Source organism: Anoplophora glabripennis, unplaced genomic scaffold, assembly GCF_000390285.2.
Source record: "Anoplophora glabripennis isolate ALB-LARVAE unplaced genomic scaffold, Agla_2.0 scaffold1005, whole genome shotgun sequence".
Lineage (NCBI taxonomy): Eukaryota > Metazoa > Arthropoda > Insecta > Coleoptera > Cerambycidae > Anoplophora > Anoplophora glabripennis.
In genome coordinates, this window is record NW_019417083.1 from 29461 (window position 1) to 45235 (window position 15775).

The 15775-nt window shown below is 29.7% G+C and overlaps 1 protein-coding gene across 3 annotated transcripts in view; it reads left to right on the forward strand.

Annotated features, from left to right (window-relative positions):
- LOC108914521 (glycerol-3-phosphate dehydrogenase [NAD(+)], cytoplasmic) overlaps positions 1–15775 on the forward strand; it is a 77972-nt gene that overhangs the window by 26469 nt on the left and 35728 nt on the right. For all 3 annotated transcript variants that reach the window (XM_018720344.2, XM_018720343.2, XM_018720342.2), the window contains exons 4-5: positions 6357–6611; positions 6675–7012. In XM_018720344.2, the coding sequence (XP_018575860.1) occupies positions 6357–6611; positions 6675–7012 (593 nt within the window). The remainder of the gene's footprint in view (positions 1–6356; positions 6612–6674; positions 7013–15775) is intronic.

The following is a 15775-nucleotide window of genomic DNA, read 5'->3' on the forward strand; positions in this document are numbered from 1 at the left end:
AAAAATTTGTTATTTGTACCTCGTTCGGTTTTCAAATTACAGCCAATTTTCATAATTTTTTTGGAAACTTTGATGGCCCATATCTCTTCAGGGGTGAACATTTTACTAAGGCGATTTTTTGCAGATCGTGTTCTTTTGAAATGTAGATTCACTGGTATCATTTATGCTACTCCATTCAAAAACACCCTGTATATTACATTTACTGGGTTAATATTAATACAGAATTTTAGTTAAAGTTAGTATATGCGGTCTCCCAATTAATACAGATTATTTGTTTTGGATCAATTTTATTTAAAGTTAACATATAAGGTGTCCAATTATGTAGAATTCTTACATAGCTTTCAATAATACAGTGTTTTATATAAAAATTGTGCCAAAGCAACATCACATGCAAAATTGGTCCACACCAGTCAGCCCTACTTAACACTAACTGAAAACTCAATGTAATGACAAGTAGCGCTAAGTTAGCTGTGTTTGTTCAATGACATGTTAGCACAAAAACGTTTACAAGCGCTAGCAAAATTTTGTGACAGAATACAGTCCATGACTTCATATTTTAAAATTATTTTTGATTATAGAAACAGTCCTAATTCTTCTGCATTACTTACTTAATAAATTCAACTAGAAAAAAGGGTTATTTTATTATGAATATAAGAACCTCAAGGTTATCAATCGGGGATATTTTGATGTTTTTAAATAGAACCTTGTCAAATTTGACATAGGCAGATGAAAAATTTAATTTTATTTTGATCTTATTAAGGTATGTTGGTGTCTATTTTGTATAGTTTATGAGATATTTGTTGTTAATTTTGCATTAAAAAATGTATGCTGCTTAATACTGAAATTTTCAAAACCAAAATGAACTATGAAAATAATATTTAAGCATAGTTTAATGTAAATGTTATGTAAATATTAAAATAATTACAATGTACTTATAAATATCTTGTCAAAATAGTGTAATTTATATGATCAGTTTAAGTCACTACATAATATAAAAGCAAGTACCAGCAATAAAATAATTATAGACAAAAATTATTAGACAAACACATAATAACAAATCTACAGTAATTCATGTTCAAATTGTCTACCACTTAAGAATTTTAGGTACACTCGACGCAAGATAAAGGTTTCCAACCTAAAAGGCATCAATAAATAGGGGCGTGTCATATTTTTTTGTGCAGGCGCGGTGTAACGACAATAAAAGCTTGTATGCTTGAAGTATACATATTAGTCCATTGAAAAGTTACATTTGAGGTTGCAAAAGTCAGAGCACGCAATTTTATTTTTTGGATGTCAAGAGGGAGTTAGTGTAAAGTTAAATCCATGTTTGTGGGGTCGCAACCCTTGAGCGTCGGCCGCCATTTTGTAAAAAGAGCTGCGAATGGTTTTTATACTACTACTTACTATATCGNAAGAGTATACAGGTTTTGAAATTATTTTGTCTTGCCACATTATTTTTCTTGTCTGAGAAAATTATTATTTTGAAATAAGAATTTGTGTCATATTTTGCAGAAAGTAGGTCATGAAGGCAACAAAATAAAAAAATATTGTAAACTACAGTTTTATTATAACATACAGTTTCGGGAGGAAAGGGAAATATTTTAAGGATGTGTTCTGGAAATGAAAATAAGTATTCGTATAGAAAAAAAATTGTTTTAGTTTTGTTACATCATTAACATTAACGATTAAAAATTTGAAATTGTTATAACTTTCTTATTAAAAATTAAAAATTATATCTATTTCTCTGAAAAGAAGTTACATTTTTTAGAGTAAATTGAAAAAAAATTACAAAATTCATTCATTTTTTTGCTTGTTATGATTTTTTTAATTTCTGAAATCTTAACTTCCAGCTTCCCTAACTGTTAATTTTAATAGTACAAGAAAAAGTCAAGAGGCCATTTTTATGTAGAATTCTATGCTTTACAACTTTTGAAAGAAACTTCAACTGATACAGTGTTCATTAATGGTGTATAGAACAAAATTTACTTAATTTTAGCCACAGAATGGGCTTACACACACGTAGACTCTTAAGGTAGCCGTTTCCGAGCTGCAGGGTTTTCAAAATTAAAAAAAAATTAAAATTTTTAATTTTCTTAAATCCATTCTGTCTAACTATTCGTAAGTAGGTAGTAGACGTTTTGCAAGATCTATTAACTAGCATGAATCGATTTTTTTATTGTAATGTAAATGCAACTCTTAATAGAGACAAGATAATAAAAAATTCATAGGGGGTCTGCTATAAGAGTTTGCCGATTAGTCCCATTTTAAAAATGCCAATTTACCAGGAAAGCATTTTTGTACAAAACTCGTAAAATGTCAGATATGACGGTAAAATATTGCCACACGAGTTTAATGGGAACGCCCCTATAGACAAGCCGTTAAGCCGTCATATTTCAAACAAAATACGATTCAGATTGGAAATCTTTATCTTGCGTCGAGTGTACATCTCTCTGAAAGTTTGCATTTTTTGATTTTGCATGTGTTACTTTGTAGTGGCAGACGAAGAATAATCCAACTTACCTCTATTAAAAAGCCACTGCTTACTGAGATGTACTAGTCTGATTGTAGTAATACCACAAAACTAAATTGACAGAGTTGAGTATATCTCAAGATGTTGACTTTTGAATAGAGGTAAGTTATTCTAAATCATAAAAAATATTTAATTTAATTACATATTTAACAAAAAAGTAAAGTTTAATTAGTTTAGAATATCCTGAAATACTTGACAGTCTGTAACTGATAATTGCAGTAGAAAATTGAAATACATTTTTCTCATCGCAACGAGAATGCCTTACTTACAGTAAATAATGTTATGTTTTAAAAAAACACCAGTGTTTTTTTTTAATATATCAACAAAAATATACGAGTATAGCATTAAAAAAAATACACTATTACTTTTACACATTATAATGATTACACGAACATTATAATGATTAGAAAAGTATATAACAAACTTCTGCATAAAGAAGTATTTCAACCAGGACATCCAAAACCTTCATCTTGAACTGAGTTGCCAATTTTTAGGTTTTAGTATAATATCTTTACTAAAGTAAAAAAAAATGTGTTTGTATTTTTCAAAATCTGCCCTTACCAGTATCATATTTTCTTAGGAGAGGGGTATTTAGAGCTAAAATTTCGCCAAATGATATTTAGATCAAGAGAATGCAAATATCAAAATCTTATTTTTGTCTTCTGAGTTTTTCAAATGATCTAATTTCTTTATTTTTATGAGGATGTCACTATAGATTTGTGTATAATATACGAGCATATCAAATTTTCAATTATAATACTGCAAATTTCCATATAGTAAATTTCAATTATTTAAGTTAGGCACATAATTGTTTTTATGAAAATAATGAAAAATTTACTCATTTTTATAATATTATTTAACATCAAAAATAGGATTTTATAAAAAATGTGTCCCAATCCAAATGAATATTAAATGATAAAGTATTACTGCGGCTGTTTTATTAAAATTTAATTCATTGTAGGTAAGTCTAGTTTTGCGATAACATGAATGAATTGTTTAACAAATGCCTTAGAATTTGACATTCATATTTGTGTGAAAATAATATAAATTACTTTCTTAGAAGGTATTATGACACTAATTCGGATTTGATAGAGATTAATACAATTATTACGTCATGTATCTCAAAATACAAAAAAAAAAAAATATGTTTAAAATTTATATCGATGTGTGGATTTATATTCCTCATGTACTAAATATCCAGTTAGATTAAATTGTAAGGAGTAGATTTAAAATATTTTGAAATTGAAGATAAGACTGCTCAGATGATGACTGATGATGACAATTATTTTTTATCATTTAACTTATACAGTGTGACTCAATTCTCAATTCAATCTAAGTCGAGTTTTGAAAAATGAAGTTTGACTTTTAAACCCTATCAAATCTATTAAATCACATTTGATTTGAATTTATTTTCGGTTATCAAAGCTTTCTTTTCTTTTTTTCATTTTTAAATTTAACAAAAATTGGTTATCAACTTTTTAAATTTAAAATCTGTATTCACCAAACTTTGAGAAAAAATATTTATTACTCACTATAAAATTAATCGGTTTTATCATTTCCATTCTTCCTAAACAGGGTAAGCAAAAATAAATGAAATAAAATCTTCGTATAGTTCCAAATTAAATAATAATTTTTAATTTTAATGGATGAACGAATTATAATTACGAATAACAAAAAACCATAAAAATAGTAACATAAGTCATGAACACATACACAAAAATTGAACCATAATCTTAAATTTAATTTTTTGATTTGGAACTGCACATTTCAGAAAAACATTAGTAAACATTTTGTGTTTATTTAATTCAATTATGAGGTTGTTTATCCCATTTAGGAAGAACATAATTTAATATTACAATGAGCAATTAATATTTTTCCACGAAATCTGGTACAAACTACATTGAGGAGGTGCAGAATCCAGTGGCGGGGTGAAATTATAAATAAATTCACTAACCAATTTTTTTGACACCGAAAAAATAAATTGTAGGCTTTGGCAATGGAAAGTAATTTCATGTGTTACATGATGTAATAGAATTTTTTAACCTCTACCTTTAAAGGAAAAAACTTGATTAAATCGTGGGTGTTTCCATTTTTGAAATGGGCACCCAATATTAATATGTTTTTCTTTTATGTTTTACTAATAATGAATTACTACTAAATTATTATTACTATTATTATTACTTATTGAAACTGTGTCAGTGGAATATATTTGAAATAATTTAATACATTAAAAAATATTTCTACAATTATAATTACATTATTACATATTGGAGAAATTATAAACATGTGATATTTATTAAATTGGGTTTAAGATAAAGAAGTCTCGCAAAAAAGAGAGAGAAATATTTGCTTTCAAAATTCAAAAATATTATTCACTGATAAGGGATACAAAAATAAAATAAATAGGTGCTTCCATATATTGAAACGTAGTAAAATAAAATTTGTTTTTCTTTTAACCATATGGGCAATGTCAACAATTAGATGAATCCTCTTGTCCTTGTATCTAATGTTTATGAATCTACAGACATTAAGTGGAGGTAGAAAGTGCTACCATTTGACTTAAAAAATGGTCAGTAACTTTGGAGGCTGATGTAGGTTAGACACAGGCATTTTCTGATATCCTTAACATTTTACATGCTCTGCTGTCAGGTTGGGAAGATATACAATACTCTGTGTTTTTGCACTCATTAAATTTAACTTCGTGTTTACAAAATAACTTTTACTATCTTTAAAGTGCCACCAGTATTGAAAGACAAAGTAAATATTTTGCCAAAAAATAAAATATTGAAATAAATGTTTGCGAATTATATATAATCTCTCATAAATTGTTTCTATCCCAATAATTTAGTCATTTCAATTTTAATTCCTCATACTATGCCTTGATAGTTATCTAAAGGATACTTACAATTACCATTTTTGCACTTGCAAAAGGAAGATTGATAATCGTGTTTTATACACATATTTCAAGATAATTTACTTATTTATAAAGTCTTTATCAAACATTTGTCATAAATCACATGAATTTTATATTTTTTAAATTTTTATGTTATTTATTCATGGAGAGTGTCATAAGATAATAAATAGGACTTGCAGAGTATCTAATGAGAGATGCACTCGTTGACTACCAATCTGTAACCTTTATGAAAGTTCACCTAAAAATTGACGTAGAATCCAAAATTACGATAATATACAGGGTGTTCTCGTCACCGTGGGACACCCTGTAGATGGGTTAACCTTCAATAATACAGTTTTCAAAATTCAGTACAAAGAATTTAGGGCCCTATTTTTGAGGTCAAAATAAGACTTTTTTCCTATAAACGTGGGTCTACAACTGCTTAGTTTTCAATATACAGAATGTCAATTTTTTATATTTTTTTTCGACGAACAGATTTGAATGTTGGCATAAAACTTGGAGTCCGGGGTTTTTTTGGGATGCTAAATTTAAACATGTAATTGCTTTTGATGCTGCTTGTACAGGGCGCCACCTAAAGGGTGTGCTTGAATTAAATTGACTCTAACTTTTAATAAAGGCACTAACATGAAACGTCAATGTACAGAGTAGTAAAAAGTTAGGTCCAATTTAATTCCAGCGTACCCTTGTAGGTTGCGCCCTCTACAAGCAGCACCATTAGCAATGACATATTTCCGGAATTTTGAAATCATGAGATTATGATTAGACTCTCGATTTTTAAGGAAGTAAAATTGTACTAAAGTAATTATCTAAATCAGTTTATTTTCATCAAAAAAAGCTCCCTTGAGGTATAGTCCATTCATTTCTAGACACCTATTGTTATTAAAATAAAAACATTACTTTATTATATCTTAGGGGTTTGATCGTGCTGAGGGAGGAGGTATTGACCTTATTTCGCATATTATTACTCGGCATTTGAAAATACCCTGTGCTGTTTTGATGGGTGCTAACTTGGCTGGAGAAGTGGCTGACGAAAAGTTTTGCGAAACTACCATAGGGTGCAAAGACAGCAAACTTGGGCCTCTTCTTAGGGACATCATTCAAACTAATTATTTTAGAGTAGTTGTTGTAGATGATGAAGATACAGTGGAAGTTTGTGGAGCTCTTAAAGTAAGAATATGTTGTATTCTAAACTAGATTAAAATTATACTGAATGTTCTAATATATTTCCAGAATATAGTAGCTTGCGGTGCTGGTTTTGTGGATGGCTTAGGTCTGGGAGATAATACAAAAGCAGCAGTTATTCGATTGGGTCTTATGGAAATGGTGAAATTTGTTGATGTATTTTATCCTGGAGGTAAACTGTCTACATTTTTTGAAAGTTGTGGTGTTGCTGATCTTATTACAACATGCTACGGTGGTCGTAACCGTAAAGTTAGTGAGGCTTTTGTCAAAACGGGCAAATCAATAAAAGAACTGGAAGATGAAATGTTAAATGGTCAAAAATTGCAAGGTCCGTTTACAGCCGAAGAAGTAAATTATATGTTAAAAAACAAAGGCATGGAGGAAAGGTAAGATATTTATTAAAATTGCTTTTTTATTGCCTATTAATATTACTTTAGAAAACAAAAAAATACATTTAACAACTAAATTATTTATCTATTATGTTTTTTTTTAATAACGTATATACTTACAACTTGTTATATGACCTAAATAGTAACATGCTATAAAATATTTACCGTCACATTGACCAAACTTGAATTTGGGTTTCTATAAGAATGATATTTTCAAATTTAGTTGCATTGTCTTTAAAATCGTATTTCTAGAGAAAATCATATATGAACTTTTTTTTAATGAAATGAGTAGTTCTAGAGTTTTAAGGCTGTTAAAGTGATTTGTAACGGTAATGTAAGTTTAAAACAAAACTGATCAAGCACTGATCAAATGTCAAAGATATTCAGTGGTTCATATACTTAGATCCAAATACAGTAACTTTATCTTTAATTAGATAAATCATAAGGATAGTTGCGGGGTCCTTTATAATAGTAGTAATTTGAAACTGACAAGATCTCAACCCTTGTAGATACAAAAACTAACATACCAATAAGACGTGCATTTTTTCATTAATGTTTAGATAGATTTTTTATTTATAATTAGATTAGTCAGAGTTGATTTTATAAATTTATTTTTGAAATTCCTGATTATATAAAAAAAGTATGTAGTAACAAAAACCACCAAGAAATGGTATATTAATATTATGTATTAGTAGCTGGTCTGTGGAAATATTTCATAAACATACTGGGTTTGTGTACTGGGTAAAGAGCATACAGGTATAATTAAATTATTATTTTAAGGAATTTTTATGCTTTTATATTATTTTAATTGTAATATCTTTTCTTAAGAAATATTAAATATTAGGTGCAGACAAAATTAATTTTTGTTTTTCAGTATGCCCCGGATTTTTTAATGTTTAATTAAAAAACTATGTGCTTAGTTTTTTCAAATATATATATAACGTGGAAATCTTCTTAAACCTTTTGTCTAATATTAAAATATATTTATTTTCTTGGGAATTGGGTTCTGGTGTGATAGTCGGTTAAAAAAAAAGATAATAGAAAACAGCAGCTATTTCTTTCTTGACGTTTCGTTCCTGATCAGGAACTTTTTCAAAAGGCTTTTATTGTTAAAATTGTAATTGTTAATTAAATAAAAGTTTGTTTGTATTTTAGGTTTTATTTAATTAACAATTACAATTTTAACAATAAAAGCCTTTTGAAAAAGTTCCTGATCAGGAACGAAACGTCAAGAAAGAAATAGCTGCTGTTCCTTTTATCCTTTTTTTTTAACCGACTATCACACCAGAACCCAATTCCCAAGAAAATAAATATATTTTAATATATATAGATTTAATGTTTCATATATAGATTTAATGTTTTTGGTGTAGGAATTTAAATTAATTGAAACTAGTTATTAATATTGATTGTTCCAGACCGGAGAGTGAAAAATTACATGTATAGCACTAAAGTAATTTATCAAAATATGTTCTCTATTTATAGATGTATTGACGTGTTCCTATCAGTGTTGTAAACATTGTAGTTTTTAATTAGAATGTCCTACTACTTTGAACCACAGAAAAACTAAGTGACAAACTTGTAAATTTAGATAAGACACTTGTTTGTTACACTTGCTTTAAAAATAACCAAATAATACACAACTATATATATTTTTTAAATTGGATACTTAAATATGTTTACTTTAAATAAGTAAGTTACACATAGATAAATGTTAATTTTTTAATTGAAAAAATATAAAACGACATAAAAATATACATTTTATTTCTGCAGTTTAATATGTTTAATTTCAAATAGGAGTAGGTATTACCACAGACAAAATAGCTATCGCCACAGACCGCTACTGGAATAGGCCAACAGTTTTAAATTTCCGAATTGACGGTAGAGTACACCACCAGCAGAATTTTAGGAAGAATCAAATGCAGCGGCCCCCATACCTACCCATATCCTAGCAACATATAAACAAGACTTTGGTAATGTTGCCAGGCGTACTTACGGATTTCTTTTGTACACTTTTTTATCAATATCAGTTTTTTGTGTTACTGTATTTACTTAAATGTATGTAAGCATTGATAAAAATGTTTTTAAAGAATCAACGAATATCTATGTAGTTTCATGGGATATTCTGCAGCGGTGTTACAATTAAGTTATTTAATCATAATTTTGTTAATTAGCTACCTACTATTTTTATTTTTTGGTATTGAAATACTGCAGAAAATATATTTCCATATAAACAAAATTCGTAATGATATTTTAAACAGCTTGTAATATAATTTTTTTAATATTTGATGATGATAAATTTATTTAATATACAAGGTGGGTTATTAGTACGTCGCGGAATGTAGGTACCGTTTTTTTTTGTATTTTGACATCCACTTATAGGTTTAATAATTAAAGATAGAAAGAAACTTTAAATACAAATGTACGACTTTTCCTTTATTTCATTTGACATCAAAATTTACTGGCATAAAATATATATGTTTAAAATAAAAAAAATCATTAAAAAAAAATTAAAATTCATCCTTATGAAAATAACAAACAACGCTTTTTATAACTAACCTTTACAACAACATAAGGAGAATAACTAAAAACGAAATAACATTAATATACCTACAATTTTTACAAATCAACATGCAAGTGATTGTGATGATACAGTTGAAAATATGTTTCAATTTACTATTAATTGCTTCAAAAACAAATTCAAAATTATCAAGCATTTCGTCCTGTATTTTTTTTTCAATACTTGCAAATTTTCAGGTAAAACAAATATGTCTAAAGGACTGACAATGAGATCGGGGCTGTTCTCTGACCACCTAAGGTTTCTAATAATATTTTTTAGTATTCGTTGAAGGGATTCTTCCTCCAAAATAAATTTGCCAATATTCCTAAAGAACTTTTGCACATTATTGTTATTTGAATAATACAGTTAATTATGTTTTATTTTTCGTCATCAGAATAACCCCTTGTAATTTTTTTAATGTTTTAAATTAAAATGGGTTATTCTAATAATGATAAATCCCATGTATTTTTAAAAGAAGGTTCGTTTCTGTCGTTTTTGTCTGATTGTGTGCGAGAGAGATAGAGTTATAGTGTGCGATAGAGATAGAGTGACTCTGTCCTCATAGAGAGCTTATCTCTCTCTCTCTCTCTCTCTCTCTGTCTCTCTCTCTCTCTGCTGTCTTCAGGAGTCTCCCCAGCAATTTCAGGACACCTAGGGAGGGAACGTGGGGTAGAGCGCGTGGCCTTGTTAAGCCTTCGTTATCGATCTATGATGTCACACAGTATAAGAAAAAAAAATGGTTTTTGCTCGTAACTCGGAAATGGCTGGAAATATAAACAAATTTCCCCTTGGTTCTGAGTAGAGCACTCGGTGGGTGACGCAGAGCGGGGTGTCACAATATATGAAAGAAAAAAAAAAAGTATTTGCTTAGACTCTTAAGTATCAAAAAATCTCCCATGGTGAACAAATAAATCTCCCATGGTGAACGAGTGAAAAACGTCAAAACCCGCATGTCAAAAAAAAAATCGGGACCAACGGTGTGTGACGTCATAGGATAAAAAAGTGTTTATAACTCGGAAACGGTGCGTTGAATCGAAAAAATAATTGAAAAATGTCAACCCCTCCCTCCCGGGTTCTGTATGTTCCTTCTGCGTTGAATGCAAAAGGTCCGAAGTCCGTATGTCGAAAATAAATTCTGGAAACAAGAGGTATGTCGTGTTATAGTAAAAAGGCCGTATAACTCGGAAACGGTGCGTTAAATCGAAAAAATAATTGAAAAAATCTCCCCACACCCCTGGTTCTGTATGACAGTTCTGCGTTGAATGGAAAAGGTCCGAAGTCCGTATGTGGAAAATAAATTTCGGAAAGAAGAGGTGTGTGAGGTGATACAGTAAAAAAGGTCTTATAATTCGGAAACGGTGCGTTGAATTGAAAAAATAATTAAAAAAATCTCCCCACTACTCTGGTTCTGATTGTCCGTTCTGCGTTGAATGGAAACGGTCCGAAGTCAGTATGTCGAAAAACAAAAAAGTTAGTTAGTTAAAAATTGCAACAGCAGTAGCGAACGCATTATCTTATCTCTGTATTGATTGATGATTTGTTGTTTTTTTTTAAATAAATTTCGTATTCAACTACTCCTTGAGGTTCCAGCAATTTTACATTGTGTTAATTTTTTTGAACACCTTGTGTCACAAATATGGGCACTACCAATGACATCCATAATATGCAACACTTGTGTCAATAAATAATTATTTACCTATCTAAAGAAATCAACAATAAGAGGCAGTACCCATCTAAGGATACACAACCTGTATAATGCAATTTTTTTAAACATAGGTGTTAATATCGTACCATATTGGAAGTCGACGCACAAATCTAAAAACATTAATTTCGAGTTTTTGAATTTTCCCATTCCAAGGTGATATAAAATAAATAATTAATTATATAAATTCATAGTTTTTATTCTAACTTGATTTATTTTATTTAGCATTTAAGGCAAATGTGATTTCCAAACATAAGATGAGTTCCATATCTCTTTAATTACGTAATTGAAAGCATTAAATTTATTTAGCAGTTATTATTTGGCAACAAAGCCACCGCTGGAACTGCCGCCTATTACCACGCTAAATTTCAATGATGGAAGCCGGCTAACAAAAGCCTGCTTCCATTTCGGGTTGCCAATTTTCAGCATTTAAGTAGCAGTCTGTGGCGATACGGTACGCTATATTGTCTGTGGTATTACAAAAAATATACATATAGATGAATCATTTATATGATTGCAGGTAATAGTATAGTGAAAGAATGTCGAAAGTAAGGAAGTATTTGTTGCAATTACGCAACCAACCCCACCCTCTGTCTTTGAGGTGCTGAATCCAAATTAGGAGTGCATTGAATTTCTAACTCTGCGCTTCCCCAAGAATTGGCCAAAAACCAACACCCCTTTTATAATTTAGACCCCATCGATATCCATCCCCCTCCTTTTCGAGGGTGCTGATCGTGAATATGATGATCACGACCTTCCCCAACCTTTGCAAACCCCCGAACGGCCCAAAACTACCCTTAATTTTTGTTCTCCCCTAAAAACAACCTATATGCTTGTCTCCCCGTTTTCAAGGGTGCTTATCGTGAATATGATGATCACAACCATCCCTAACCTTGCCAAGCCATTTAAGAAATATTTGGGCTTGTTTTTACGTTGTATTGAATTTTCCTAATAAACTAATCTGTTTAATTGATGAAAGCCTCCTGGTTTTAACCAGCGACGTGCTACTAAAGTATCCGCCAACTTTTCCTAAGAAAGGAATATGCCACTGGCGGGTTTTTGTAGGAAAAATTTTGTTTCTGGAAAAATATGAAACTAAATAGTAAAATAATATTAGCAAATAGGTCAAGTTAGTAATTAAGTAACGAGTCTTACAACAATAATTCGTATCACAATGGTGAAAGGAGATCACTCAATTTGACTTACAGCTAGTTAAACTCTTTTGGGTACCAAAATCTCATTTCAGATAAGCCTACTTTAGTTTAGTATATTATTTGTAGCTTTTAAGTTTTTGCACTTCGTATATGTAAAATCTTGACTTTTGCATCGTTAGTTACCATTAATTATTGTCTAATTCTTATTTAATGTTTCTAAATTTCTAAATTTCATCTATATGTGCCTAGACGTACCTAAAATAAGTACCTTGGTAATAATTTTTTGTTTTGTTACGCGTTTTACAAATGCTATATAATCCATCAAATATATAAATTTTTACACTTAATAGACCTACCTGTGTAAACCTCTAGTACAGCGCTGCAGTAAAGGGAAATCTTTTTTTAACTTGGCTTTTCGTAATCTGTCAAATTTATACATATTTGTTTTATTTATATCTATTTTCTGACATAACATTTAACCTATACGACCCAAAACAACACTTGTTACCAGATCAATAGGCACGAAATGCACACTAGCTATTGAACTTTATCAACGTTGATCCGCTCGACGTCTGGTGTGTTCTGTAAACTATAATAAAGTGATCCAATTATTTTATACTCTGGTACAATATATGAGTAGATTTTAAAGTAGTTTAATTTTAGTGGACCTGCCTTTTCCCGTTCTTTTGTTTTATAGGTGTATTAAGATTGAAGGCACCATAGCGAATAAAGACCACCGCATAGGGTAAACTTAACATCCGGGGTTGCAAAAACGGGTGGCACCTTGATAACATTCTTCCATCTCCACTGTAGCTAGTGGCTAACCCTTTTTGTGGAATATATTCACTACCCCCGTTTCACCAATCCACCCAAAATACAAAAACCTACCCACACTTTTTTTTGCTACACACGCCCAATTTTTGGTGTGTTTGTTAATAATTTTTGTTATAGCATAAGTAGTCCAACTTGCTATTTATTTCATTTTCTTTATAGCAAGTTTGGCACATTTATTTATCTATTTTTTTTTTTTGGTAGCAAAAGTGGCTTTTTTTTGCTACACGCACAAATTTTACATTACTGCTAATAAAGGTTATATCATTCAAAGTAATAACAAAATTTAAAAATATATCAAAGTAAATTTTAAAATATTTATAAAAAGACCAAATATGTAGTGAAAAAACTTTGATTACTTATTGGCATTCAGAGAATTCCTATTCTATATTTTTAGTAATAATTACCCTTTGAAAGTATTGAATTTTAGAAATACATAGATTTTTTTACTAATAAGGAAGATTATCTAAGTGCCAGTTATAAATTTCAAAGAAACTTCACTATGTTGTGCAGGACAAAAAATTACGAAACACATATACGTACCTGTATATTTTCTTTTTTGTCGATAAACCCCTAAGTTTACCTCAAAACATTGTTTATTATCGATCAGTGATATTATAAAAAAAAGCATTTTGTATAGATTTTTTGAAAAAACTTTTTGGAGAAAAACTTTAGGGGTGCTTTTTACCCCTTTCAAATGTTTATCAGCAGAAAAGAAAATACATGTGTCTCATATTTTTTTGTTCTCTACAATAGGGTGAAGTTTCATTGAAATCTGTGACTGACACTAGATAACCTTCCTTGTAAGTATAATAACAAAAAAAAATTTTGAAAAATATTGAAAATTGTCAATTTCTCTAATATTAAATGCTAAAAGAAAAAGAGTGCATGAATAAATAATTTTATGTAGCAATCTATATGTATAAAATAATAGAAAAATTACTTTTTATGAACCTGTAGCTAATTATTGTTCCATTAAAAAAAAAGCCATAACGCCGTTATTTATAGTCTGATTTTAAAAGCCTATTAGAGCTTATTTACTATTTTTTTTTATTTATTGTGCAGATTTATTTTCTGAATCCAATGATGTATATGAACTTGACTTTTGTAAAGCATTTATTACAGAAAAGACGACAAAATGTTAGTCGATACCGCATTCGAGCAAAGCAATTAAAACTCAAAAGAGAATTTTGTAGTTAACAGAAAAGAAACAATACAATAAATATCAAATAAAAGAAAAACAATTTAATTAAATACATTAACCATTATACAAAGTTCAACATGAAATAACATTAATTAAATACAAGACACATTAAATGAAGAACAACAAACACAAAACAACTAAAGAAACAAATTGTAGCCGTCGTACTCTATCGTTTTCCTCTAATGCCTGTACTTTTTGAGGAATGTTACTAGAAATTTCCCGAATGGAAGTTCTTGGGTTTCTTCAACGTTAAGAAGAACATTGAACTCGATGTTTTCATTAAATTGGCATTCTGCTCGCTTTGGTTTCTTAAAAACACCATAGTTCCTGAAATTTTCTTGCAAGTCTTACAAATCTACGTGGTTCTGGAACTTCTCTGTGAGGAAATAGTTCTCTGTAAAGGCGGACTCCTGCACCACGATTTTTATTACACCGAAAGTATACATGAATCATGTTCGTCAATTGATTAATACACATATTTTGCTTTGTTGAGCTTATTTCAATAAATAACCTACTGTAAATGACACTGAAAGAGTATAATACGTAAAAATCTGGGACACTATTATTTTTTGTTTTTCAGGCATACATGATTGGTCAAAATATGTTTGTTGTCAATTAATATATACATCATTGAATTCAGAATAGAAATCTGCACAATAATAAATAAAAAAAACATATATTGCCATTTGAAAAAAAAGTTGATTATCGCTTTTCAAAAAAATAATAATTACGTTCCAATAGGCTCACTCTATACAGTGGCGGTTTTACCATAAGAGCTGCGAAGCTGCAGAACACATAAAATTTTATGTATTTAATCATATTAAATATCAACAAAATATTTAAAGAATCCAAATGTACTCGCGCTAAAATAAATCTAGGAGCTTATATTATTATTTATTGCGACGCGAGCTACGCTCCTTAATATATGCAACCTCATATACAAAATGTGTGCACAGCGAACAATTAGATGCGTCCTTTGTTTTTATTGGCTAATCAGGCACGTGACCCAGTACACGAAGATAGGGGCTTTTGCGGCTGCAATAGCGACAGCCACTGCGCTGCAGTAAATGCAGTAATATTTCGTACGTGGTATGTGGTGGTTTATTTCTGCGAGCGGCACGTGTGAATATTTTCGTTTAGGCGTCTACGGATATTATAGTTATTAAAATGAATAGCGTTTCGTTTAAAAAAAAACTTTATTTGGTTCTCTGCCTTATGAGGATAAACTAAAAATAAAAGAAGTAAAAGTTATAAAAAAACAATAATGTATACACAAAAGCAGAGTGGGTGTGCGGGTGTGATTTAAAATATT